The 26,648-nt window shown below is 42.2% G+C and overlaps 1 protein-coding gene across 1 annotated transcript in view; it reads right to left on the bottom strand.

The window, feature by feature from the left end:
- Window positions 1-5,546: 5,546 nt before the first annotated feature.
- Window positions 5,547-26,648, bottom strand: part of MAOB (monoamine oxidase B) — a 63,603-nt gene continuing 42,501 nt past the window's right edge. The window contains exons 8-14 of the mRNA XM_060086760.1: window positions 19,371-19,467; window positions 18,283-18,336; window positions 15,063-15,120; window positions 12,503-12,600; window positions 7,335-7,446; window positions 6,707-6,769; window positions 5,547-5,699 (exon numbers count right to left, since the gene is read on the bottom strand). Coding sequence (XP_059942743.1) covers window positions 5,547-5,699; window positions 6,707-6,769; window positions 7,335-7,446; window positions 12,503-12,600; window positions 15,063-15,120; window positions 18,283-18,336; window positions 19,371-19,467 — 635 coding nt within the window. The remainder of the gene's footprint in view (window positions 5,700-6,706; window positions 6,770-7,334; window positions 7,447-12,502; window positions 12,601-15,062; window positions 15,121-18,282; window positions 18,337-19,370; window positions 19,468-26,648) is intronic.

Here is a 26,648-nt window from a genome sequence, read left to right as displayed (position 1 = left end):
GAGGAAGTGAAGAAGTAGGGGACGTCAGGCCACTGGGGTTCAGTCAAGTCATCTGATGTCCTGGAACATCGGTCATTGCTGTTGAGATGCATCGATAGGTCAAGTGACACAGCAGCCACTCTACTGTCACTCCCTCAGGATCGGCCATCATTACCCCATTCCTGTGCCTTAGTCTGCCCCCTCCTTGTGTCCACTTCATCTTCACCACTGCCACAGAAAGACTTTGGGCCAGGCCAATCCATGGGCCACTGGCTACTCACAGAGTTCTGTCTTTGACACAGGAAATCAACCCTAGTCCAATCGGTTGCGGCCAGAGTAGTAGGATCACACAAGCAGGCGCCTGGTGTGCAAAGGTCCACTTCTGACCACTTTTTTTTAAAATTAATTAATTTATTTTTGCTGTGTTGGGTCTTCGTTTCCGTGTGAGGGCTTTCTCTAGTTGTGGCAAGTGGGGGCCACTCTTCATCGCGGTGCGTGGGCCTCTCACTATCGCGGCCTCTCTTGTTGTGGAGCACAGGCTCCAGATGTGTAGGCTCAGTAGTTGTGGCTCACGGGCCTAGTTGCTCCACGGCATGTGGGATCCTCCCAGACCAGGGCTCGAACCTGTGTCCCCCTGCATTAGCAGGCAGATTCTCAACCACTGCGCCACCAGGGAAGCCCCTGACCACATTTTTAAAAGGAGACCACAGGCATGCAAAACAGTGTTTCATCGATCTCTTTCTTGCCTGGGACCTTATCAGTAGATGGTCGTGCAGCCTTGAAGATCTCAAATTGGGATGTATTCTTTAAAAACTAAAATATCCATAAGAGTGTCACATAAACAGATGTTTTTTCCCCCCAAGATTCAGAATCTCTCCCTTGGACAAAACCAAAACAAACAAACAAACAAAAACATATTGTGCTTCTTCTAACTTGTCTTTTAAGTTGTATACTGGGCCCTATATATAGGACATCTCCTGGGCATCACAACATCCCAGCCTATTTTTTCACTCCAGCCATTGCTGCAGCAGCCAGCAACCAGATGTGCAAGTTACTGATAGCACGTTCTTCACTGGCCATTCTGATACATGGACAAAACTGGAAGGGAGTTAACAGTTCAAGGAAAACTTAAGCCAGTGGGAGATAAATACACCCTTCTTTGGTCCCCTCAGGTGATCTCTTCTAAGGTACATTCTGCATAGCTCCTCAGAGGGTCCCTGGCCGCACTGAGCCCCAGTAGCCCACAGCAGTGACCAATTCAATAACTCACCCTTGGACTGGCTTTCCCACATGCCCGGTTTCACTCTCTTCCTAATCCCACTTCTGCTCCCTGAAATCACTTCCAAAAGTGAACTATCTGCATAAAAGCCCTTGTTTGAGGTTCTACTTTTTGGGGAGGACCCAGCCTAAGACAACCATGCCTTCCAATCAAGATAGCCTTTCTCTGGTCAAGCAGTTTTTGTTTTTTGGTTTTGGCCATGCCACGCGGCTTGTGGGATCTTAGGATCTTAGTTCCCCGACCAGGGATCGAACCCGTGTCCTCAGCAGTGAAAGCTTGGAGTCCTAACCACTGGACCGCCAGGGAATTCCCAGTCAAGCAGTTCTTATGATCCAGGGAACATGTCTCACTCTTTAACATGTCGAATTAATGCTTAACTTTCATAGAGGAACACTGTTTCCTTTTTTTTAATTATTTATTTATTTGCTTGTGCTGGGTCTTAGTTGCGGCAGGCAGGCTCCTTAGTTGCGGCAGACAGGCTCCAGGTTGCGGCTTGAGGGCTCCTTAGTTGTGGCATGTGAACTCTTAGTTGCAGCACGCATGTGGGATCTAGTTCTCTGAGCAGGGATCGAACCTGGGCCGCCTGCATTGGGAGCACGGAGTCTTAACCATTGCACCACCAGGCAAGTCCCACTGTTTCCTTTTATTCCAAGTATATTATAAGCATCTTCTTTTCACATTGATATAACAGAGGACGGAGACAGAGCAGCAGGCCTCTGAGAAAAGCTCAACTCCATATGCCCAAGCCCTATTGTACCTTTGAACTTGTGATTCTTAGCCCTTGGCTAAGACCTTCACAGAGAAGATCTATGAAGACACTTGTCTTCTTCCCAACCTGCTAAATTAAACTCTCCATGTAAACCTTAGACATGCGGGTCTTTCCAAAGCACCCCAGTAATTCTGATGTGTACCCTCAGCTGAGAATCACTGCTTGAGACTCATCACCTACCCAAGAGAAAACCAGATCCAACCAGTTATTAGAGCTACCTCAACTAAAATATAGTCAAAAAGGCAGTTGAAACTTTGAAAATGAGTATGAAGAAAAATGAAAATTAGCTCTCTGCAAAAGACGGCACAGATACATTGTTTTTAAAAAGAGTAGGTAATGTAGAATTGTCTGGTTAGTCAATTTTGATCTCCATTCAGCTTCTGTTTTCTGGCAGTCTTAGTAGCATTCCCTCTCAAGTCAGAAGCATCTTGAACAGAAGCCAAGGCTTTAGATTCCTCTGGGGTGTCTCAAGCTCTCGAAGGGGTCTCCTTGGAGCCCCTCTCGTAAGACTTTGGATGAGAAGGTAAAACCCTGGCCCTCCCTTTTGGGGTGGGTTGGACTCAAAGCATGGCAGCTCTCTCTAAAGAGACTTCTTCACGAGTCATCCCTTCAAAACCCCCTCCCTGTGCTATACAGTAAGTCCTTATTGGTTATCTACTTTATATATACTAGTGTGTCTATTTTAATTCCAAACTCCTAATTTATCCCTCCCCCCCTTTCCCCTTTAGTAACCATAAGTTTGTGTTCTACGTCTGTGAGTCTATTTCTGTTTTGTAAAATAGTTCATTTGTATCATTTTTTAGATTTGACATACACTCAATATCTTGTAATAACCTATAATGGAAGAGAATGTAAAAAAAGAATATATATATGTGTGTATAACTGAATCACTTTGCTGTATGTCTGAAACTAACACAACACTGTAAATCAACGATATTTAAATAAAATTTTTTTAAAAACCCTCTCCACTCTTTTCATACGCTCAAAACTGGTGAGGGGTTTCATCAGACAAGAAACTGGTTTTTAGGTCTTTCATTTAAAGTTTCCCATTTTTGTCTATCTCAGGATTTACCTTGGTAACTAATATTGAATGTAACTTGGCACCTCAAATCACGTAATTTAACAAGATGGCGCAACTGCAATATCATAGGGTAAGTGCAGGACAAGAGGTCTAGGCATGTAACACTGGGAGAACACTGAGCATTCTCCACTGGCCCAGCTGGAGGATGAGTGGTCCAGGAGATTCCTGGAGAAGGTAATTCCTTCTCTGACTCTTTCTTAATGTATGTGCTGGAGTTAGTAGTATGAGGACTCTCAGGGTGGGCGGGACTGTTTCCGAGGGGAGCATGCTCAAGAAGACACTCCTAGGCCAAATACATTATATTTCTAGACAGATCCCCAAACCAAAATGGTTACAGAAGTCTTAGTGGGTTCTTTAATCTCCTCATTTAGTCTCTAAAGTTCCTACAAATTCATGAATCTAAATGTCACTGTAAAAATTGGAAACTATACTATTATTGATTAATCCTGGGAGATTTCTTAAATTTCATTTATGCTAAGAAAAACAACCTTCATTTTCTAAAGCAGCATGTGAGAATGGTCATTTATGAATTTAAAATATATCCTGATAAAGAAGATGTGGCACATATATACAATGGAATATTACTCAGCCATAAAAAGAAACGAAACTGAGTTATTTGTAGCGAGGTGGATGGACCTAGAGACTGTCATATAGAGTGAAGTAAGTCAGAAAGAGAAAAACAAATACCGTATGCTAACACATAGTTGTGGAATCTAAAAAAAAAAAAGGTTCTGAAGAACCTAAGGTCAGGACAGGAATAAAGACGCAGACATAGAGAATGGGCTTGAGGACACAGGGAGGGGGAAGGGTAAGCTGGGACGAAGTGAGAGAGTGGCATGGACATATATACACTACCAAATGTAAAATAGATAGCTAGTGGGAAGCAGCCACATAGCACAGGGAGATCAGCTCGGTGCTTTGTGTCCACCTAGAGGGGTGGGATAGGAAGGGTGGGAGAGAGGGAGACGCAAGAGGGAAGAGATATGGGGATATATGTATACATATAGCTGATTCACTTTGTTATACAGCAGAAACTAACACAACAATGTAAAGCAATTATACTCCAATAAAGATGTTAAAAAATATATATATATATCCTGATAAAAACTCATCTTGGGAGTTGACAGGTATGAATACTTGGAAATGATGATCTCATTTAAAAAGTAGTTCAAATAGGATTTAATGGACTATGGAACTATGGTTTTAAATCAATGAGTGTACCTAGTAAAAAGCTTTGCACTGATAAGGAATATGAAAGGTCAACTGAAATATTATAATTGTCTTAATAGTTAAAGCATCTTACTTATTAATATGTCAATTATTTTGACAGCCTTTTTTGGGGGGCAGAGGGGGTGAAAGCAAGGAGCTGTGTCTTTTAGCATCCTTATGATATCATTATAAATCATTTACCAAGTGCTCACATAGACACCACCCATGATGGATCACACAATCCAAATGCACGCATCATCTGAGCTTCAAGAAAATTTTGACTCAATGCTTTTAAGCCACAATTATATACCTAATACTGGATCTTGATTTGATTTGTCAAAACCCTTGAAAGTCATTACCCAAAAAGAAAAGGCAACAGACATCTGGTCAATCAACTTTATTTTTAATTACCCAAACGTGTACTAACTTTCGTATCCAGATACAAGGGAGGATACAAGAGGAAGAAAAGACAAGACTTCTACCCTCAAAAAAATTTAAATGAGCTGAAGACACACTGCAGAAGACAGTAAGACTTAAGGAAATATACTGAGTAGCACAAAACAACTTAGTACAGAGTAAACCCGCACAAGGGGCAACATGATTAGCAACTATGGCAGGGAGTAGGGAGGGTGATTGGGAAATTCACCCTGGGAAATGGGATAAAGCAATGCACCTGTGTTCTACTCAACAAAATATCAGTGGCTTATTGTGGGCCTTGGGCAATTAAGTCCCACCTCTCTTGACTTCAGTTTGCTCAACTCTAAAATAGCAAGTAAGGACAAGGTGGTGTCTAAGTTCTTCCAGCTGTAACAATACAGGATTCTAAGGACAAATGCAGACATCTTGGAAGATGTGGACCTTACAGGTAAGAGGAAGGACAAGCACAAAGCCACAGAGGTAGGAAAAAGCTAGTTTTTTGTGCCTGGGCAATGTATACGGTAGGATAGCAAGGACCTTTAACAAGCCTGTTTAACTACTGTAAAGATTCTGAGACCAGTGAACTTGGAAATGGGTGAAACAGAGTGCTAAGCTAGGTACTAGACAATACACAGAGATCAAAATGGAGAAAGAGATATTGTGTTTTCCTGTGGTCGAAGTCTGACTTATTGTCATGCTCCCCACTTCACTCTACATTCTTTGTGTCTTCATGGAACTTTGTTACAACTCCTTCCCCAAACCCACACACCAAACAGAAAGCAGAAGAGGGTGTGGTTACAGATGCCCTCTCTTTAGACCCGCACAAGTAGCCCCCTTTTGTGGGCCAGGTAGCCAAGAGCAGTTGCTGACAAGATGGTGGTCAATCCAATCAGCCTCAGCAGGCCGGGCACGGAGGGCAAATGTCTCTCCAAGAAGGTGGTGGTAATGGGCTTCGCAGGGACATCCTGGGTTCAGAGAATATTTGGTGTCAGTACAGAAAGTCTGTATTTCTTCCAGTTCTCTGAACGTGACTCACACTTGCCAACCTAGGCCATGAAATGTCACATTCCCTTTGCTCAGAACATTCATTCCCCGTTCCCCACTGGGCCCTTTACTTAACTAATTCTGACCACTAACTTCAAGTCTCAGTTTATATCTCACTTCCTTCGGAGCCTTTCCAGTGCCCCCAAACTAAGATGACCCCCTCTTTTTACATTCTCAGCGTGTCATCTTCATGGTAGGTGGGCTTTTTTGTTCTCATCTGTTCTCCCCACCACATGTTGAGCTCTGAAAGCACTGCTGTATCATTATCCCAGCGGCTGATGCAAAGCAGGTGCACAATAAATATTTGCTGAGTGGATGCATCTGTGGTCCACTCAGTCCTCAATCCCATCTCTGACAGAAGCACTAAGACAATGACTTTGGAGTGGCCAGGCTACTGTTTTTAACCTTACACTTGACAGACGAATAACTTTGACCTTTTAGACCCTTGTCCTCTATGATGTGTATACTTCCTTCCAGTCAGGAAAATTTCCTGGGGTTTTATTACAAAATGATAGGTATATTGAAAATGCATTTTTAACCTAAATCTGCTCCATTTCATTCCACTCCTTTGTCCCCAGACAGGGGATACTGACATATCTTCATTTCCTCCCCCCTATCACCAGGTTAGAGATTTATTCAACAGACATTTATTGAGTTCTTAATAAGTCTAGAACTCTCCGAGTAATGTCTCATCCGACCAAAAAATAATTTATTTTTTCCTAATAATCTGCAAGGCATGTGGCAGCTGCAAATTTATCAAAGTTCTTCTAAATCCCTCACCTCTGCCCTAACCCGTGGCATCTCTTTAAACATTCATGGGTTGAATCACTTAGGGGAAGGTCTGTGAATATATACAAGTGTGCTCTATTCACAAGTAATTGTTTTTAGAGGAAAGAGATTTAAATTCATGACATAAAATATAACCTACCACAGACTCTGGTTCGGGCTGCCAGATTTCATCCTCTGGGATCTTTCCCATGGCATGCAGGATCTGAAAAGAAAGCACATCTTGGTGAATAACAAAAATGACACCATCTTTCTCCTAATCTGCTCTTTAAATAAAGGACTAACAATGTCTTTTGGGATATCCATCAAAAACACCAGGGTAAAAGCCAGTGTAGTCCACTGAACCTTTGAAAAGATCCAAAAGGTCTTCCATCTATAACATAAGAAGTTCCAACCATTAGACTCACCATAAATTTTAATAGCCGTGAACACACCTTAATAGGGATGAGATCAGAGGAACTGTGGGAAAATATATAAATGAATCCTGAATCCTAGTGTAAACATGTTTGGTTCTATAATATTAGACCTAGGTTATCTCTCAAGTATAGCCATGGTGATCTTTTGCCCCATGGACTCTTTTTACCTTGGACTCATTGTTACTTTTGGGTTAAGGTGTTCATTTCACCTGTGACTACTGTTAAAAAGGTGTTTCGCTGTCCTTCAGATGAGGGTTCATGGGGAATTGGCTTCCAGGATCTCAGACATATTTAACCTGGTTGTCAGGCCCATGAGTTGCGTCCTTCCCCACAGCCCATGACCCCAGGCCTTACCTCTCGGGCTGCTCTCTCCCCGGCCTCCACAGCCCCCTCCATGTAGCCACTCCAGTGTGTAGCAGTCTCCGTGCCTGCGAAGTAAATCCTGCCCACTGGCTGGCGTAGAACCCTTGAAAGCAAAGCAAAGAGATAAAAGTGGTCAGTCTCAGAGAGCCAGAGGAGAGCCTTCCCACAAAGACCAAGGCTGATCCGTTTCCTCAGACTCTAAGTGTCAGGAAGTCCATTGGCAATTTTGGAATAATGTTCATGAGTTCCCCAGTTCTTACATGATCTTTGTCACAGACAAAATGGAATAAAAGCCACAGTTCACTCCTGCACCAAGAGCTTACAGGTAAAGGGACGGACATCAATGGAGGTAAAGTAAGTATTTGCTTCACATACGTAAAGTGAGGGACTGTATAGGCCCAGACATGGAGAGCTGGTTCACCAACTTTGAGCGAGGGGACACGTGCCCCCAGTTTCCCGCCTGGTCATTCCACCAATGAACTTGGCAAATCACTTCTTCTCACTGAGCTCTGGCTTCCCCATCTCCTAAGGGGCATGATCCAATAATTTTTAAAACCTTTTCTATTAGTAACATTTAACAAATCTGTGAGTATGACTATGGCTCCAAAACCACCATTCCTTGAGCACTTAGCTCTACCAGTATGAAGAGTTTTACTGCATTAAATTATAACAGTTAACATTTTGGGGGGCACCAAACACTCTTCTAAGTGCAGTAATCTTTACCACAACCATATGAGGTCAGTACGATTATAATCCCCATTTTGCAGGTGAGAATATGGAGGTACAGAGGCTGTGGTGGACACTGTGGTGCCCTGCCTAGCCCTCCCTTCAAAAATGAAGGACCTTGCTGTTCTTCCCTGCTCTTGGCCCATTCCAGGCCCCCCTCCCCAGTCAACCACTGATCTGCTTTCTGTCTCTATAGATTAGTCTGCATTTTCTAGTATTTTATATAAGTGGAATCATATAGTAAAAACAAAAAAACATGAAGGACTTATTCTCAGGTGCTGGAAGTGCTGCAGGAAGATGGCCTTCTGATGTCAGCCCTCTTTGGCAATTGCCTCCACTAAAGAAAATTGCCTGGTTCAAGGTCATGCCTCCTTCCAGCAGCAATTGCATCCAGTGACTGATCATCACAGGGCTATAAAAACCTGACCCCTCGCCCCAACTTTGGACATTTCTGAAGGGTCATCTTAGTCCTAGAGCTCCCTGAAGGGTCAGCTGAGGTCTTCACTGGAACTTCACTGGGAGAAACCCAACTTCTCTCTCTGCCCACTCCTGCTTCCTTCCTCTCCCTTCCACAGACGTTGATGCCTAGGCTCTCCCTAGTACATACCCTATATGCTCATCTTTGCTTCAGAGTCTGCTTTGCTGGGGAATCTAACCAGCAACAAAGACAAAGTAATTTACACTAGGTCATAGCTAGTAAGTAGCAGAACTGGTATTTGAATCCAGGTCATCTGACTCCAGAGCCCACAGTCTTAACCACTTGGTTATACATCCTCCATTATTTTTTAAATCTTTTTAAAGAACTTCATGGCATAGCTACAGTTATCCCATTTTACACATGAGGAAACTGAGGCTTAGAGAAATGTGTGCTGACTTGCCAAGACCCACTTGCTAGAAAATTGCAGAGCTAGGATTTGAACTAGGTCGACCAGATGTCAAAGTCTCTGTCTTTATGTTATATACTTTTCCTAGGGTATCATCATCATCACTAGTTAACAAAGAGTGCCCATATGCTACACAAAAGGACAGAGTGTCACAGCACTTAGTTTCTACAAGGGGCAGTTTGTTGTTACCCTGACAAAAATACCATAAGGGAAGCGCCATCAACATATCATTATTCATCCTATTCCAGGTTTCCATTATATTACAGATAATGGATGTGGATGTCCAGAGCTAACATCCAGGCTCTGTCTTAGTCAACACTGTATACCACTGGGCCTTTTACAGAAAACCAAATGAGTTGGCTTGAATTGGTGGGTTTTCCTTCACCTACCCTTATTGTCGCCATCAAGCAAAAAAAGGGAAGGAGAATAGAAGATACTATAGAATACTAGAATGCCGATAATAATACATAGCATAATCTGGAATTATTCAGAGCCAGCATGGGCTGGAGAGCCTAAGCGTATTCAGGAAGGGCTCTCGGCAAGAGAAGGTAATTTTGCTTTTTCCATGTTCATTAAACAGTGCTGCTTTCACCACATGAATCACTGTTTTCAAACAGATGGAACCCAAATTGGAAACCTCTGGGAGGCCTGGCCAAATCCTAGAATTAAATATTAGAAGAGAGAATAAAGGCTTAGAGAATTAATCATGCTGACTTCTGGAATGTAAAAATGTAAAAACCAAGAATTTATTTCAAACAGGCGAAGATTATCTTCCCTCCACTTGTCATGTGGAAATCTTCTTTCTTTGGGGAAAAAGAAAGCCCCACAACTGGGGAAGAAAAATCCCTGCCGTTTCTCGTGCAGGTGAGGGAATAGACACTATAGGATATTTCCATGTATACTTCTTGTGGCTGAGTGGAGTAAAATATTTCCTTATGTGTTTTACCACTACTTAATCACTCAAGTGTTGGGTTGGCCAAAAAGTTCATTCGGGTTTTCATAACATCTTACAGAAAAACCCAACCCAATATTTCAGTCTAAGAAATAAACACACATTTCTTAAAGTAAAAAACCTTAAGAAATGTGAGTTTATTTTTTTTACTAGAGTTGTACTGTCAATACTGTCCTCTGTCTTCCATTTGGAAGCAGAACATTTACTGCGTAATGTCTAGGCCATGAAGATAAAATTCCTTGCAGTATCCCAAATGTCATGGACCTGAAAGGTCAAGGGAATCCCTGCGGGCCAGTTGTCCTTGCTTGGATGGAGAGGTATGTCACTAAGATATGATCTGCCTCAGTTTCTATCCTACAAATTGAAGCTAGTCACGTGAAGCCTGAAACATGGCCCTGAGAAGGAATAAAGATGAAGGAGGGTGCTGCCATGTCACCACAAATGCCTGATATGATGGGGTTTATCTTGCTTCTTTCATGTGGTCAGGGTCAGGCTAGTGCAGGTGAGTGTCCTTCCCTCCCCCGCCCCGCCCCCACTGACTCCATCACTCCAAAGGCATTTTCCTGACACTCCTTATGGGATTGAGCATGAAACTAGCTACCCCGTGGTCAGAAATCTAATCACATCACAGAACTGATGGTCTTTCTCTGTTGAGAGGTTAAGTTTTGTATTCCTAAATGTGTTTTATGACGCAAAGGATCCTAAATGTGTTTTATGACGCAAAGGATCCTATCTGCCTTTCTTACTCTCTATTCTATCCTTAAAATAACCCATAGGGCCCAGCCGTGTAACTTTTCCCCAGACATTCCATGAACTTGTTAGATTCCTGTAGGAAGCGTTTGCTCATATGGTTCTGTCTGCCTAGAATACATTTCCCAATAGCCTTTCTCTGCCTTCTACAATTCTCAGGTGGTATGTGTATTATGAAGCCTTCTCAGCTTTCTCTAGGTAAGGCTAGCCCATCCCTCCCTGGGCCCCCATGGCATTTTTATGCCCCTCTATTCTTAGAGTACTTACCATAGTATGTTTGAGTCAATGTTTGATATTCTCTCCTCTCCCCATCCCTACCCTAGCTCCTAACACCGTCAGCTCCTTTACAGCAGGGAGGGCTTATCTTGGTACAGGCAAACTTTGTTTTGTTGTGCTTTGCTTTATTGCGCTTCGCAAATATTGCATTTTTTTCCCCACGAGTTGAAGGTTTGTGGCAACCCTGCATTGTCAGATGATGCTTAGCATTTCTTAGCAACAAAGTATTTTTTAATTAAGATATGTACATTGTTTTAGACATAATGCTCTTGCACACTCAACAGACTACAGTATAATACAGTAAACATAACTTTTATACGCACTGGGCAACCAAAAAAATAATTTTGTGTGACTCGCTTTATTGCAGTAGCCTGGAACCGAACTCACAATATCTTCAAGGTCTGCTTATATATTGAAGTTTTCAGCAGAGTGCTTGGCAAATAGTTGGCACTTAGCCAATAAGTGCTGAATGAAACAATTACTATTGACATATTCTACAATCAGCATATCCAAAAATTAACTTAATGACCAGTAGCTAATCAGGTGGCACCCTCTGAATGATCTCATAGATGATATTTTGCCATCTTCAGGAAGATGGGGAAAGCGCTCACCAAAGCCATTATGTATCCTCTCACAAGCAGGTTTTAATCCTTCTTTGACTGTTTTTCACAAACAGATTGATTAGCCATTTACATTTACTAACACCCTTTTTTTGTTGCATACTCAGCCTTTTACTCATTACTCTACATTTCCTATTTTGTTTAGATTGAGCTCTTGGCATTAAATGATTGCTTCGTTTAGTATTACTTTGATGGTCATAATAATTACTACTATATTATTAATTCATACCTTGTTGTTGTCATCAAATACAATGAACTAAACACCAATGAGTCATACTTGGCTGCACAACACTGTAAATGCTAAAAGCCATTGAATTATACACTTTGAATGGGTGAACTCTATGGTATGTGAATTATATCTCAATGAAGATGTGAAAACTAACTTATGCTCCTATTAACATACTGATTCTTGTCTACTGTATGCCATCTTGTGCTTTCTCATCCACCTGCTAAGGAAAGTAAGGTCCAGAGAGGAGAAGTGACCTGTCCAGGATGACAAAGTTGGTTATTGGTAGGATCAGGGGTTTGAACCCAAGTCCCTTTACCCCCAGTCTAGAACACAATTTGCTTTTATAATGCTGTACCCGTGTTGGCACTTATACAGTGCCCACTGAGGAAGTTCCACTGAGCCCTAAACTCAGTATAAAGACACTTCTTCTGACAATATAAGTGAACCCTCTATCTAAATTCCTATTCTTATGCTGCCACCTTCTTTGGTTCTATTGATTGGGATTGCTCCTTCAGAGGACTTAAGAGTCAAGGGCACCACCATGATGCAGAATTATAATGACTTCATTAGTGAGATTCACAAGATCCAAAGGAAATTGGGGATTTGGGGATTTTTTTTCAGCATTTACAAGGAACAGGGGAGAAGAGCTCCACGAACCTTCTTACAGTTACGGGCTCAAATTCAGGGAGTTTCAGTTAGAACTGAGCCCACTTTTACTCTACCTTCCATATTGAGTCATGATCCCCGGGGGGAAGTAGGTCGTGTAGCAGCCCCCGGAGTACTGCTCCTCACACCAGTTCTTCTCTTCATAGTGCACCGGCTGCAAGGCAGAGGGACAAAAACTCAAAGGAGACTCAAAGGAAGCAATCTAGTCTCGAATAAATCAAACACAGTCCAGTAGGCTTCCTACTGGACAATCAGTATCTGTCTGAAATAGAGCCTTATTATCCCGATGTTTTAGAGATAGGACTTTGGGCAGTTAAATGTCCTTGGTGATAGACTTCTAAGAAATTCTGACTTAGAAAATTTTCTCACTTGGTTCATTCATGTCCCAGGTACTATTCATAAGCTGCAATTGTCTGGCTCTATGTTTAAATTGGCCTTACGTATTAAGAAGTTTTTAGTGCCTAATGGTTTCAAGACAAGTTTAAAAAGGGATTTATGCTTACTGGAGTAAGGAGGATGAGAAAAGTAGAAAAGCGTGCCTGTTAAGGAAAAAGAATGACCAGATTCATGTTTTTCACGCAAGTCAACTTCGTTAAGAGAAGCTAGAACAGACGGATTATTGTTTTCATGGGATGTAGGCACTTCTGTTGATGGCGATGCAGGCAGCTATCGGTCTGAAAAGTATGTTTTTGCCATGAACAGGCAAAACATTAGCTGAGATTTTGCAAAGTTCAAGCTCTTTATTACAATAACTAAACATAAGTGTTATCATTAGGTATTATTTTGAAAAGATAAAATCAACATGGCAAGTCTTAAAAGAGAAAAATGTGAGCATAAAAATAGACTTGGAAAAGATGTTTTGTTTTAAAAATTTGCAGTCACACATGGGACTTCGGATAGTCATTTGTAACGAATCCTATTTACAAAAGCACGAGGCCCTGTCTGAGGGGTGTAAGTTGCTCTGATGCCTCAGACCCGGCCCTCTTCCATCTCGTGAGCATCCTTCTCTGGCTGTCTCCAGCCAGCCGATCAGAAGAAAAGTTGCACTTCATCTTTCACCTTTCCTTGCTCCCAGGACACACACCAAACAACAGCACGACCAACTCATTTTTTTTTTTTTTTCTTGGCCGCGCCTTGTGGCTTGTGGGATCTTAGTTCCCCTACCAGGGATCGAACCCGGTCCCTCAGCAGTGAGAGCTCAGAGTCCTAACCACTGGACGGCCAGGAATTCCCAGGACCAACTCATTTTTATCACCAGCAATTAATCATCCACATTCTTCTTAGGAAAAGAGACTTTCCCATATTAAAAATGATCAACTTTGGGGGAACTTGAGCACAACTGCTTTCCCCTCCCACTGGGGTTTTCCCTGAACAACCGTCTCACAGGTTGTCGGAGAATCCTCAGATCTGCACTGCCTCAGCCTGAGGGTGTCTCAGAACATAACTTCAAAAAAGCTTGAGAATCTACCAGGGAGAAGTATCTTGAATCGAATATTTAAACAGAAAGACCAGTCAATTTTAGCAGCTGTGGTAGGATTAATTTTTAATGCGTATCTACTTTGGGCCTTGCTACCTCACTCATATTACACTTGTGCCCAGAGGCTATGCTTATATTTAAACTTGTTAAATGGTATATGAAAGCAAAAAATGAAACAAAACACATTCTTCATTATTATTATGTTTCTCTCCAAACCAATCAATTCATCATTCTTGTTCATTTACTGAGGAGGAATCCCCCAAACCTTCAAGAGCATGTGTTTCACCTATAACAAGTAACTCTTGCTTTAAAAGGATGAACAAAAATGACAAATTCAAAAGCCACAACAACTTGACTAGGAGGAAGCAAGCCACTGCAAAGTTGAGCAAAATAAGTGTTTGAGGGATAAGATGAAGCCATGTAGCTGTTCAACTAGGTCATGGCGTGCCCTGCAGAGATTTGGATTTAAGAGGCTTAACAAGTTAAACATTCTTAGCCCCTTTATTAGATTTGTCTCATGCTTTAACTGCTCATTTGTACATCCTTTTCCATTGTCTTCCAGTGCTGCACGGATAACTGGATTTAATAATAGCTTTCAAAGGTGATGTAATCCGTGTCAAAACATTAAAAACCCAGCAGTTGTGAATGGAACGAGAATGTCGGTTCATTGTTTTAAATATTGATGAAGGAGGTCGTTATGGCTACTGGTTATGGGCCCTTTGGGCCCTTTGACTATCACCAAATGCCCCTACCGCACTGCCTCCCTACCCATCCCATCCCACCTTTAACCACCCAGTGGGGAGGGGAATGACTTTGAATTTGAACATCACAGCTTCCTCAGGCTACCTGCCAAGATGTCTAGGAAACTCAGCTGACAGGGATCACCTTGAACTCAGGGACATGGGTAGCACCACCTAAAACACATCAGTGTTGCAGGGTGCCTAAGCTGCCACTAGCACAGCCAGGGCCCATACTCTCTGGGACAACTCATAAGTTTACCAACTCTGGTGCAGACTCCTCCGAGAATAGATCAGGGAAAACTTGAGCTCTAGAGCTCTTCTTGCACAAGCCCATCCCTGCTAGCCCCCTGACAACAAAGCAAGATCTCTCTCCCTTAGGGAAGGGTTGGGAAGCCTTACGTGCAAAGCTTCTTGTGAGCCCAGAACTTTTGCATAGAGGTCACAAAGTTTCTTCAACCTATGGGAAGAGAGGGGGGAAAATAAGTGAAAATGAAAAAGGAAGAAAAAGTCAAAGAGGTACCTATGATTCCCATCATTCAAAAAGATTCTGAGCTATTGCTTCCACTTGACATTTCATTTTAATTTTTCAAAACAAGGCACCTTGGTCTAGTTCCAATATCTTAAATCTGTCAGGTCACAAATAGTTTTTTTGTTTGTTTGTTTGTTTTTTGCGGTACGCAGGCCTCTCACTGTTGTGGCCTCTCCCTCTGCGGAGCACAGGCTCCGGACGCACAGGCCCAGCGGCCATGGCTCACGGGCCCAGCCGCTCCGAGGCACGTGGGATCCTCCCGGACCGGGGCACGAACCCATGTCCCCTGCATCAGCAGGCGGACTCGCAACCACTGCGCCACCAGGGAAGCCCCCACAAATAGTTTTAAAGAAAAGAAAGTGATGCATTGCCTGCATCACGGGGGGCACACAGCAATTTGTTCATTCATTCAAGAAAACATTGTGTATCTGCTGTCAATTTCCTAAACACTGGAGATTCTGGGAGGACTGAGACATGATTCCTGCTCACCTTCCTTTCTGTCCCCATCCCACGAAGAGGAAATGGGCAAAGCGGAGCAGGAAAAGCTTCGAATTCTGTTTCTGCCTCTTCCATGCTATGAGGTCTTGAGCAGGTTACTTAAACTCTCTGACCTTTAGTTTTATCAACAAACTCACCTGATTTTTTTCACTAATGGTGGTAAAACAATGTGGTCTCAGGATCAGCAACAGCGGCTGCATCACCCAGGAACTTGTTAGAAATGCAGATTCTCAGACCTCATCCCAGACCTTCTAACTCAGAAACAGCAGTGGCAGCAACTGTGTTTTCATAAACCTTCCAGGTGATTATGTTTGAGAACCACTGATATAGAGCATATAACGTTTCCAGCTCAATAACTGGTACATACGTAATAAATGCTCAGTAAATGGTAGCTCTTAAATTTAGTCTTATGGGGGAATTGGATGTAAGCCATAAGTTATAATTAGTCAGTTAAGGTATGAGATTAGACTTATTTCCATTCTGATTTTTATAGAATAGTATTGTTAAAGGGGATCTTACAGGTGATTTAGAGTTAGGCCAATGATTTCAAAAGTATTATTATTATTATTATTTTATTTTTAATTTTTTTAAGTGTATTTTTTAAATTATTTATTTACTTTTGGCTGCATTGGGGTCTTTGTTGCTGTGCACGGGCTTTCTCTAGTTGCGTCGAGCGGGGGCTACACTTTGTTGCTGTGTGCAGGCTTCTCATTGCGTTGGCTTCTCTTGTTGTGGAACATGAGCTCTAGGCGCGCGGGCTTCAGTAGCTGCAGCGCGCGGGCTTCAGTAGTTGTGGCTCACGGGCTTAGTTGCTCCGCGGCATGTAGGATCTTCCTGGACCAGGGCTCAAACCCGTGTCCCCTGCTTTGGCAGGCGGATTCTTAACCACTGCACCACCAGGGAAATCCCTATTATTATTTTAAACCCAGGAGCTCTTTCTACAAACAAAAGTATATGAAAATGCCTTATTTCCCCACCCTTCTTCCCTCTCTTCCATCCCTCCTTCCTTCCTTCTTTCTCCCCCTCCACCATCTCTCTCTCTCTCTCTCTCATTTTTTTCCTTCCTTGTTTCTTTCTAATTTGTTTTTACATAAATGGACTACTTTGGCACAAGCAGAGGAACAGTCAGACAGAGTAAAGAAAATTAAATTCAGGAGTAGAATCAAATACATAAGGGAATTTAGAATCATAAAGGTGAGTATTCTAAACCCATGACAAAAAGACAGATTATTCAATAAAATGGCACTGGGACAAATGGCTACCCATGAAAGAAATAAAGTTGGACTCCTATGCGACTTCTTACACCAAAATATATTTCAGAAGGATCAAAGCTTTACACATAATAGATGAAACCAGAAAAGTAATGGAAAATGGGTAATTTAAAACATAACCTTGGAATGGGAAGTCTTTTCTATGCATGATAGACCATTTGGAAGCAATGATTTTAAAAACTGATCAACCTAATTTTATAAAAAGTTAAACTTTTATTATAGTATAAAATGGATAAGCCATAAATATGATCAAAAGACAAATTGGGAAAAGATCTGTCCCAGGCACTGTTCTAGGCACTGGAGATCCAGCAGTGAACCCACCAGACAAAACTTCCTACCTTCGTGGATGTTAATATTCTAGTGGGGACATTTTTTTTTTTTTTTTTTTTGCAGTACACGGGCCTCTCACTGTTGTGGCCTCTCCCGTTGCGGAGCACAGGCTCCAGACGCGCAGGCTCAGTGGCCATGGCTCACGGGCCCAGCCGCTCCGCAGCACATGTGATCTTCCCAGACCAGGGCACGAACCCGTGTCCCCTGCATCGGCAGGCGGACTCTCAACCACTGCGCCACCAGGGAAGCCCTTGGGTCACTTTTTTAGTGAGTGGGTCAGTCAGAATTCCATAGCCCTGGCCAAGCACAGTGATGGCAATAGTCATAAAGCATCATGCTAACGGTGGTGGGGAGGGTGCAGGGTTGTGAGGGTTAGGAATGTGCCATAACATAATTCAGGGGCTCTTAGTTGGTAAATATGTTATCAGTGGTGGTGTGGGAATAAATAATTAGTAGTGGTGAATGCTAATTGCTGAAAGAAATTGCCACCTCCAGAGAAACTAGTCCTTCTGTACTTATAATCTGTAATAGTTATGCATCATTCATGCAGGATGTACTGCAGACTGCCCTGCAATGTGGTCATTTGTCTACCTGGTTATCTCCTCCCCAAGTAAAATTTCAGCTCCTGGGCTATATCCATTTTTGTATCCTCCATAGCTCCTTGCATGGTATCTTACGTACAATAAACTCAATAAATATTATTTCGAATGCTTGGTTCTTCAGTTATCAGCATTGTGCCTTTATACAAGACCCTCATAATGAACATAACAGACATGTTGTGTTGGGAATACACACAGTATTAATAAGCAGTCTTTAAGTTTAAAAGTTAAGCAAAGTTGAAAGTGGGTAGAAAGAAGAAAAGAAGTAGGAAGGAAAGGGAGATGGAGTACAGAGGTGGGCAGGAAGGAAGAGAGGAGCAGAGGAAATAAGGGAGGAGTGGGGGAGGGAGAGAGAGAGGGAGGGAAGAAAGAGGAGGTACTTTTCCCCCTACCTTTCCTCTTTGGTAAGACGGGTCAGTTTTCTGGCTTTGTGAGCAAGAATAAATCTAAAACATACAAACAAGAAAAAGGAGGGGAAATCAATGGCTGCTTTCATCCTGGCCTCATGTCTATAGCTACACATATGCCTAGTGTACAAGTTAAAAGTGAACCAGAAGAAACAAATCATACACTATATAATTTTATGTTCCATGTTTTACTACTTCCTGGTTACATTCCCGACACTAAAAGGCACCTTCTAGTTTTAGGGATTCAAGGGACTCAGAACAGATGACTGGCCATAATTTTTGCCTGGGATAATACCATGACTGACCCATCTCCCACTGCATGGCTGGTGCTCAACAGGAATATGCCCTGGGTCTCAAATATCTATCTTAGATGTGTCTTGAGACTTTCCATTTTCATCCAGCCCTTTCTCTTTGGTTCTATCTTCAAGATGGTATCTCCCTAGTGCCCAGCCTTTTAGAATCCACCTCCATTTCTAGCCCTACGATTGCCTTCAACTTACCAACTAGCTTTGATCTCCCTGTTTTGATCCTTGGCTCTGTGAAATAAACTCATACAGATCCTGAGACCCATCTCAATTTTGGCTGCTCCAGGTAACCACCGCCCATGACATCCCCATCTGTGCTGCTCTTCCCTGCCAAGCTGAGAACTGGGCTGGTCTTCGCCCCGCTCTAGTGGGACCTGGAAAATCTCAGCATCCCATGTAAATACCATGGATGCCTCCACAGCCTCCACAAGAAGCCCTCTTAGTGAAACACCCTAAGTCAAATCTTCATATCATGTTTTCACAAAAGATAGCTTACCAGAATATATCAACCCCCAGTATTAAACATGAAGCAGAAAACTAGTATAACAAATTTTCAAATGTTATTGGTATTCTAATTCCTTTCTAAATATTAATTTGTTCGAAGACATTATTTTTTTAAAAAGCAATAAGATTTTTCCTACTGCTGAATTTGGAGAAGAGTGACGTTGGGTAAAAAATTATTGAACAAAGTTTGGGGCACATTTATTAACAGTATAGGAATACGTTGTCAACACGGAAGATCATCACACCACCATAAGCATGCCTTACCCTATTATGGCGGCATAGGTGCCATCAGGTTTGGTATCATCCAACGTGTAGGCAACTGGAGCTTCCTCTCCTTCGATAATCATGCTTCCACAGTAATCTTGGAGAAGAGTAAAATGGAAAAAAGCATCATCACCCTATCAAGCTACCCTTAGCAGTTACAATGAAGCACACATTTTTCAACTTGAAAAGCCCGAAGGCTGAAAATAAGATATTATACCCTAAATATACAAAGTCAAACCAAGCTGATGTCAAAAGTAAGGCTGGGCTTCCCGGGTAGCGCAGTGGTTGAGAGTCCGCCTGCCGATGCAGGGGACATGGGTTCATGCCCCAGTCTGGGAGGATCCCACATGCCGCAGAGCAGCTGGGCCCTTGAGCCATGGCTGCTGAGCCTGCGCGTCCGGAGCCTGTGCTCCGCAACGGGAGAGGCCACAACGGTGAGAGACCCGCGTATCGCAAAAAAAAAAAAAAAAAAGGAAGGCTAAGGAGCCAACATTTGGTGAAAAACTCAAACGGTAAGCCCCTCTCTGCAAAGAAGCAATGTGATATTATGAATTAATCCAGGCCAACATTTAATGAAATCTTGTTTTCCTTGCTGTTAATATGTGTGCCTCTCTTTCCTCTTTCACAGGAAATCAGATAAAACCAAAGATGTGTTCAAGAAACGCTACTCTATTACTGTAAAATAGAAGGGACTGAACATTCACCTTTTATGAGGAGCCACTTATTCGATGCTAACTAGTTCTTGATTATCTAGAGACAGGGCAGAGAGGACACAGATGACTAAAATGCCCAGGGTCCCTCCACTTTTCCACCCTCCTCCTTAAAAGGGAGGGGATATATGTATACACATAGCTGATTCACTTTGTTGTACAGCAGAAACTAACACACCATTGTAAAGCAACTATACTCCATGCCTCTCTCTCGCTTTGTCACAGCTTACCCTTCCCCCTCCCCATATCCTCAAGTCCATTCTCAAGTAGGTCTGTGTCTTTATTCCTGTTTTACCCCTAGGTTCCTCATGACATTCTTTTTCTTAAATTCCATATATATGTGTTAGCATACGGTATTTGTCTTTCTCTTTCTGACTTACTTCACTCTGTATGACAGACTCTAGGTCTATCCACCTCATTACAAATAGCTCAGTGTCGTTTCTTTTTATGGCTGAGTAATATTCCATTGTGTATATGTGCCACATCTTCTTTATCCATTCATCCGATGATGGACACTTATATATACACTACCAAACGTAAGGTAGATAGCTAGTGGGGAGCAGCCGTATAGCACAGGGAGATCAGCTCAGTGCTTTGTGACCGCCTGGAGGGGTGGGATAGGGAGGGTGGGAGGGAGGGAGACGCAAGAGGGAAGGGATATGGGAACAGATGTATATGTATAACTGATTTACTTTGTTATAAAGCAGAAACTACTAGTAAAAAAAAAAGCAACTATACTCCAATAAAAATAAATAAATAAAAAGAAAAAAGATATCTTTGCTGGATATAGAAAAAATAATAATAAAATAAAATGCACAGAGTCCCAACCCCTCATTTCAAACAGGACCTCCGGAACACCTTGGAAAACAATTTCGGCTCATTCTGCACAAAAGAGCTTCTCTCATTCCCCTCCTGAACAAAATATATGTAATTTCAACAAAAGAATACAACAGAGCAATGGTGAAAATGTCAGGGCAGAATTTGAAATGTTATAATAAGATCCGACTACAGTGTACCACTCCTCCTGCTTCATCATTTACTTGCAAATTGAGGTTGTTCGAACAAAATTATGGTGGAAGACCTGGGAACTAATGTTGTATAGAAAATCCAATGAGTGGGTTTCAAAATGAGGAAGAAAGAGCAGAGAAATAACTTGGAGGGTAGGCACTGTCCCGACCTGTGTGAGAGCAGACACACCTGTAGGCCTTTTTACCTGCACTTGCTTCTCTCTCTCCCCGCCCCCACGACTCTCCCCACTTTGCATCCATGAGAATCAACGTCCTAGTCAGTCACTGGATTGAGGGGTACTTGCATGTCCCTCAGGTGTACTGGGGCTAAGAAAAACATTGCGAAAAACTGAAATAGGGGAAGGAGAAATGCTTAAAGTTTGCTGAAGAATTTAAGAAGATTTAAGAATACAACAGAAATAGTTAAGGAATCATCTTGCTATAAGAAGACAAGAAAGAGGACAGGATGTGATAAGAGAAAAGAGCAAGGGCACACGGGTCACTTGGGGTTCTGCTGGACCGGACAGAGGGATCATGCAGGACACCAGGCTGGCTGGGGTGGAGGCCCTGCTTTCTGGGTGGAGGGGCTCCTTGGACACGTCCTTCACAGCACAAAGTTGGCCTCTGCACCATGCATGTGCACTGGGCAGAAGTGAAGGAACAAGGGGCAGACGGAAGAGTCCTGTTCATGCCAGAACAAACCATGTGGCATCAGCAGCAGTTCTATCATTTGTAGGTAGAAAGCTCAGGAGCTCTGCTCATGCACATGGGACTTCCAGTTAGCTTGGTTCAGCCTCACTCTTTTTTTTTTTTTTTTTTTTTTGCGGTACACGGGCCTCTCACTGTTGTGGCCTCTCCCATTGCGGAGCACAGGCTCCGGACGCGCAGGCCCAGCGGCCATGGCTCACGGGCCCAGCCGCTCCGCAGCACGTGGGATCTTCCCGGACCGGGGCACGAACCGGTGTCCCCTGCATAGGCAGGCGGATTATTAACCACTGCGCCACCAGGGAAGCCCCAGCCTCACTCTTAAAAAGGAAGGGCCATTCAAGGACCTCTAGACATTGAGCAAAATTCTTTAACAAAAGAAGCAAAGACAAAAGCAGAAACAAACTAACAAACAAAAAGGAACTCTCAGGAAAAAAAGACAAAGAGTAGAAGAAATTTCCCCCAAAGTGGCAAGTAACATTCTCAAGGAGAAAAAAGAAGATGTTGTACCTATGGGAGGTAACAAAGAGGACTATGCAGAATAAAATAATTCAGAAGCTTTTTGAGTGTGAAGTGTGGAAGGAGGAGTTCTGAAAAGACGATCACATTCATCTGGAAGAATAACTGACATTTACCAAGGACAAAATTACAGGAAAAATAATGAAGAGAGAATATCCTACCAGATATCAAAATTATTATAAAGCTACGGGGATTAAAATAGTACAGTGCTGCCAAAGGATTAGAGAATATAAATCTGTGTTCTCCAAAGTGGGGTGTGCACACCTAGATTGTACATCTGGATAGTGGAGAAAGATATTAGAAATTCTTATTTTTCAATTCCAGCTTTTCAAAAATGACTACTCTTGTATATTTTATAAGAAAAACAATACGCTTTTTTCCAGTGGTCCATGTACATAATTTAGGAATAAATATATTCAGTGGTAGTTGATGTTTAATTTTTTATATATAGGGCTGTAAAAAATATTTGGAGCCCAGTGACAAAAATCAGTGGAAAAGAACTGTTGGTCCAGAAAAGCCGAATGTAGATATATTTCATAGGAGTATGAAACCATCATAAAAAAATTTTTTTAAACTGGTACACTGGGAGAAAATATTTGCAACACATACAGAAAAATATTAATAAGCACAGGATAAATAGATAATTTACAAAATGATTTCACACAGCCCTGAAGCCTTATTAATGATGAAACTTACAAATTATAGATAAATGGGACATTTTCCCCTACTGATTGGCAGAAAGTTAAAAAAATTATTAGCTGGTCTACCCAAGTCAATTGACTTCGTAATTGCACTTTTACAAATTTATCAAAAGGAAATGCTCCTATTCAAATCTTCAGAGCAATATGAAGGAAGCTGTTTATTGTAGCATAGTGTATAATAGCAAAAACTTGGAAACAATCGAAATGCCTATCATCAGCATACCTATCGGGTACATTTTGATAGAGCCATACAGTGAAATACTGTTTATTCAGTTGTTGAAATGAGGTAGATTTAAATGCACTGATGTGGAGAAATGTTTGTGGCATACCATTAATAGGAAAGAGCAAATTTCAGTATAATGTGTATTATGATTTTTTAAAAAAATGGTTTGGGGAAAGTATATAACATTTATTTAAAATTATATTTGCATATAAATGTTATGCATATTCTTTAATATACATTTAAAGTATATATACATTTCAATATATATGTACAATATATTGAAAATATTACCTGTGCCTACAATAAATCTCTAAGGATAAACAACTTACATTTTGAACAGTGGTTCCCTAAGGGGAGGGGCAATTGGAGAGGGACATTTTTCATACACTTTTATTTTTTGAAAGTTTTATAGTGAATAAGTTCACTTCTGTAATTTTTTTTTTAAAGCAGGTACTGGGCTTCCCTGGCGGCGCAGTGGTTGGGAGTCCGCCTGCCGATGCGGGGGACACGGGTTCGTGCCCCGGTCCGGGAAGATCCCACATGCCGCGGAGTGGCTGGGCCCGTGAGCCATGGCCGCTGAGCCTGCGCGTCCGGAGCCTGTGCTCCACAACGTGAGAGGCCACAGCGGTGGGAGGCCCGCGTACCGAAAAAAAAAAAAAAAGCAGGTACTGCTTCTGTTATTTTAAACTTCAGTTGAAATCATTTAGATTTAAGGGAAAGTAGAAATGGTGTAGGTGAGCAAAAGCAAGGGATACTGAAAGATATAAGGCTTTGGCAAGAGCCTGCTCTCTCCAGGTAAGTGGGGATGAGAGGCAAAGCTAAGGTGGCTGTGATGCACCCCCTGCCCCTGCAGGGACCCCGGGAGGGCAGGGTGTTGATGGTGAGGGTGGCTGAGCTTAGGATGATTTGGTGGGAGACCAGCAAAGAAGAGGGGGCCCCTCCTTGTAACCTCACAAAGATATAACACACTTAAGAAACTGGAAAGCATTTCCTGGGACAATCATTCTACAAGGCAGCAAGAACTGGCTAGGGCTACCTGTATCAAAAGGCAAAAAGTTACCTTCTCTTTAACCAAACCACGCTGCACTTATAAAACAAACAAACAGTAATCTTGACTGATTGATTGCTGAGTGCCTCATATGTGCCAGTCACTGTGCTAGGCTGTTTGGGGCTGCAAAAATCACCCCCTTTGAATCTGGTTGACTCATATTCCCTGTGCTTTTGTATTACTCATTAATCACAGTGCCTTTAGGGATGGCGTTGAAAGTCTGACGCAAAGCAAAGACCTTCTTACAAGAGTTAACTTCCTCAGATTTCATTCCCTTATAGAATCCTTCAAAATATTGTTATTGAATTGCTTATCGATGTAACAGGAATGATATTGGATGTGAGTCTTGGAGCCCTCCGCTGTGTTTCTATAATAGCCTAGGTAACACCAACAGTGTACTCAATACACTGTAATGCAATTATCAGTTTACAAGACTGGCTTCCTCCCAAGTCTGGATTTTTCTGGGCAAGGAAACATGCCTTTGAATTCCCAATGCCTAGCACAGCGCCTGTCATACAATAGGTGCTCAGTAGATGTTGGCTGAGGAAACACATTCAATTTCTCAAAAGAAATTGAAAATGCTTTGAAGAAGCTCTCATGTCTACAATCATTTTTTAAAGTGTAACTCAAGGCTCATTACCAATAAGGACCGAGTCAGACCCAGCCTCTTCTTGAGGATGAAGAACTTGGGTTTTCTTTGTTTTTTTTTTTTAATTTATTTTATTGAAGTGTAGTTGATTTACAATGTTGGGTTAATTTCTGCCATACAGCACAGTGATTCAGTTATACATATATATCTATTCTTTTTCATATTCTTTCCCATTATGGTTTGTCACAGAATACTGAATATAGTTCCCTGTGCTATACAGTAGGACCTTGTTGTTTATCCATCCTATATATAATAGTTTGCATCTTGGGTTTTCTTTTTGATACTAGTACCTAACAATGAACTTGCCTGGCACACTGCAGACCTAAGATAAAGGTCTGCGGACATGAATGGAAAGCTAGAGATTCTCTCCATAAATAAAGGCATTCTGAGTCATGAAGAGAAAAAAAAAATCTCCATTCCACGGTCCTAAACCTTATCCACTTGCCAGCAACCAGCTGTCTAAAACGGGTGGCCTGGATCACGAGAGGAAGCAGCTTAGCAGCAGCGAGCTCTCCATGGTGGGTCACTGCACCGTCCTTTGTGAAAGATAGATTACTTGTTCAACTGATGCACCAATCCAATAACAGTCCTAAACAGAATTTCCTGCAAAGGGGGAGAATCAGGAGGCTGCAATGTGGTGGAAAGGGGTAGATACAGGAAGAACCGCCCTAAGGTAAGAATATGAAACTTTCCCCCTTTGCCTCCAGCACATCCTTCCTCTCCCTTCTGCAATCTAGCTCCTCATTTCAGTCCATCCTTCCCTTTGACCTCAGTCCCAGGTACTGACGGTTCTTACGTGGACTCCTCTTGGAAGAAAAGGAGCTGTGATGAGAGTCAATGTGATAAGACTCTAGCATTGTGCTGTCCAATATAGTAGCCATGCGTGGCATTTTTACATTGGAATTTAAAGCTATTAAAATGAAATAGCCATGCGTGGCTTTTTATATTTGACTTTAAAGCAATTAAAATGAAATAAAATTGAAAAATTCAGGTCCTCAGTCTCACTAGCTACATTTCAAGTGTTTGATACCCACACACATGGCTAGTGGCTGCTGTCCTGGACAGAGCCACTCTGGAACATTTCCATCGTTGCAGAATCTAGTACTTTAGTGGGCATCCCTGTAATGTTCTATCCAGTAGAGCCACACACTTATTGAATATATATGAATGCATAAATGAATTTAATTTCATATAGTAGAATCTTGACACTAGTGAGAAATTGCCTGGAAATTTTCAGAATCCCCACCTTTGTGAACGGCTCTATAAACTCATACTCTAAAAACCTGTATCAGGGGCCTCCCTGGTGGCGCAAGTGGTTGAGAGTCCGCCTGCCGATGCAGGGGATACGGGTTCGTGCCCCGGTCTGGGAGGATCCCATATGCCGCGGGGCGGCTGGGCCCGTGAGCCATGGCCGCTGAGCCTGCGCGTCCGGAGCCTGCGCGTCCGGAGCCTGTGCTCCGCAACGGGGGAGGCCACAACAGTGAGAGGCCCGCATACCGCAAAAAAAAAAACAAAAAAAAAAACCTGTATCAGAAAATGTTAATAACCTATTTTCACAAGATTTTGTGAAAGGATTAGTAAACTTTATACTGAATTATGAAAAGAGTTGATCATATTCTAAGGGAACTTAATTGCATGAGTGTGTGCCAATGTACTTTACTCGATGGAACTGACCTTAGAACCTGGATGAATGTTTTGCGTCCAAATTCTAAGAAA

Source organism: Mesoplodon densirostris, chromosome X, assembly GCF_025265405.1.
Source record: "Mesoplodon densirostris isolate mMesDen1 chromosome X, mMesDen1 primary haplotype, whole genome shotgun sequence".
Taxonomy (NCBI): Eukaryota; Metazoa; Chordata; class Mammalia; order Artiodactyla; family Ziphiidae; genus Mesoplodon; species Mesoplodon densirostris.
This window is presented reverse-complemented; position numbering and strand designations above follow the sequence as displayed.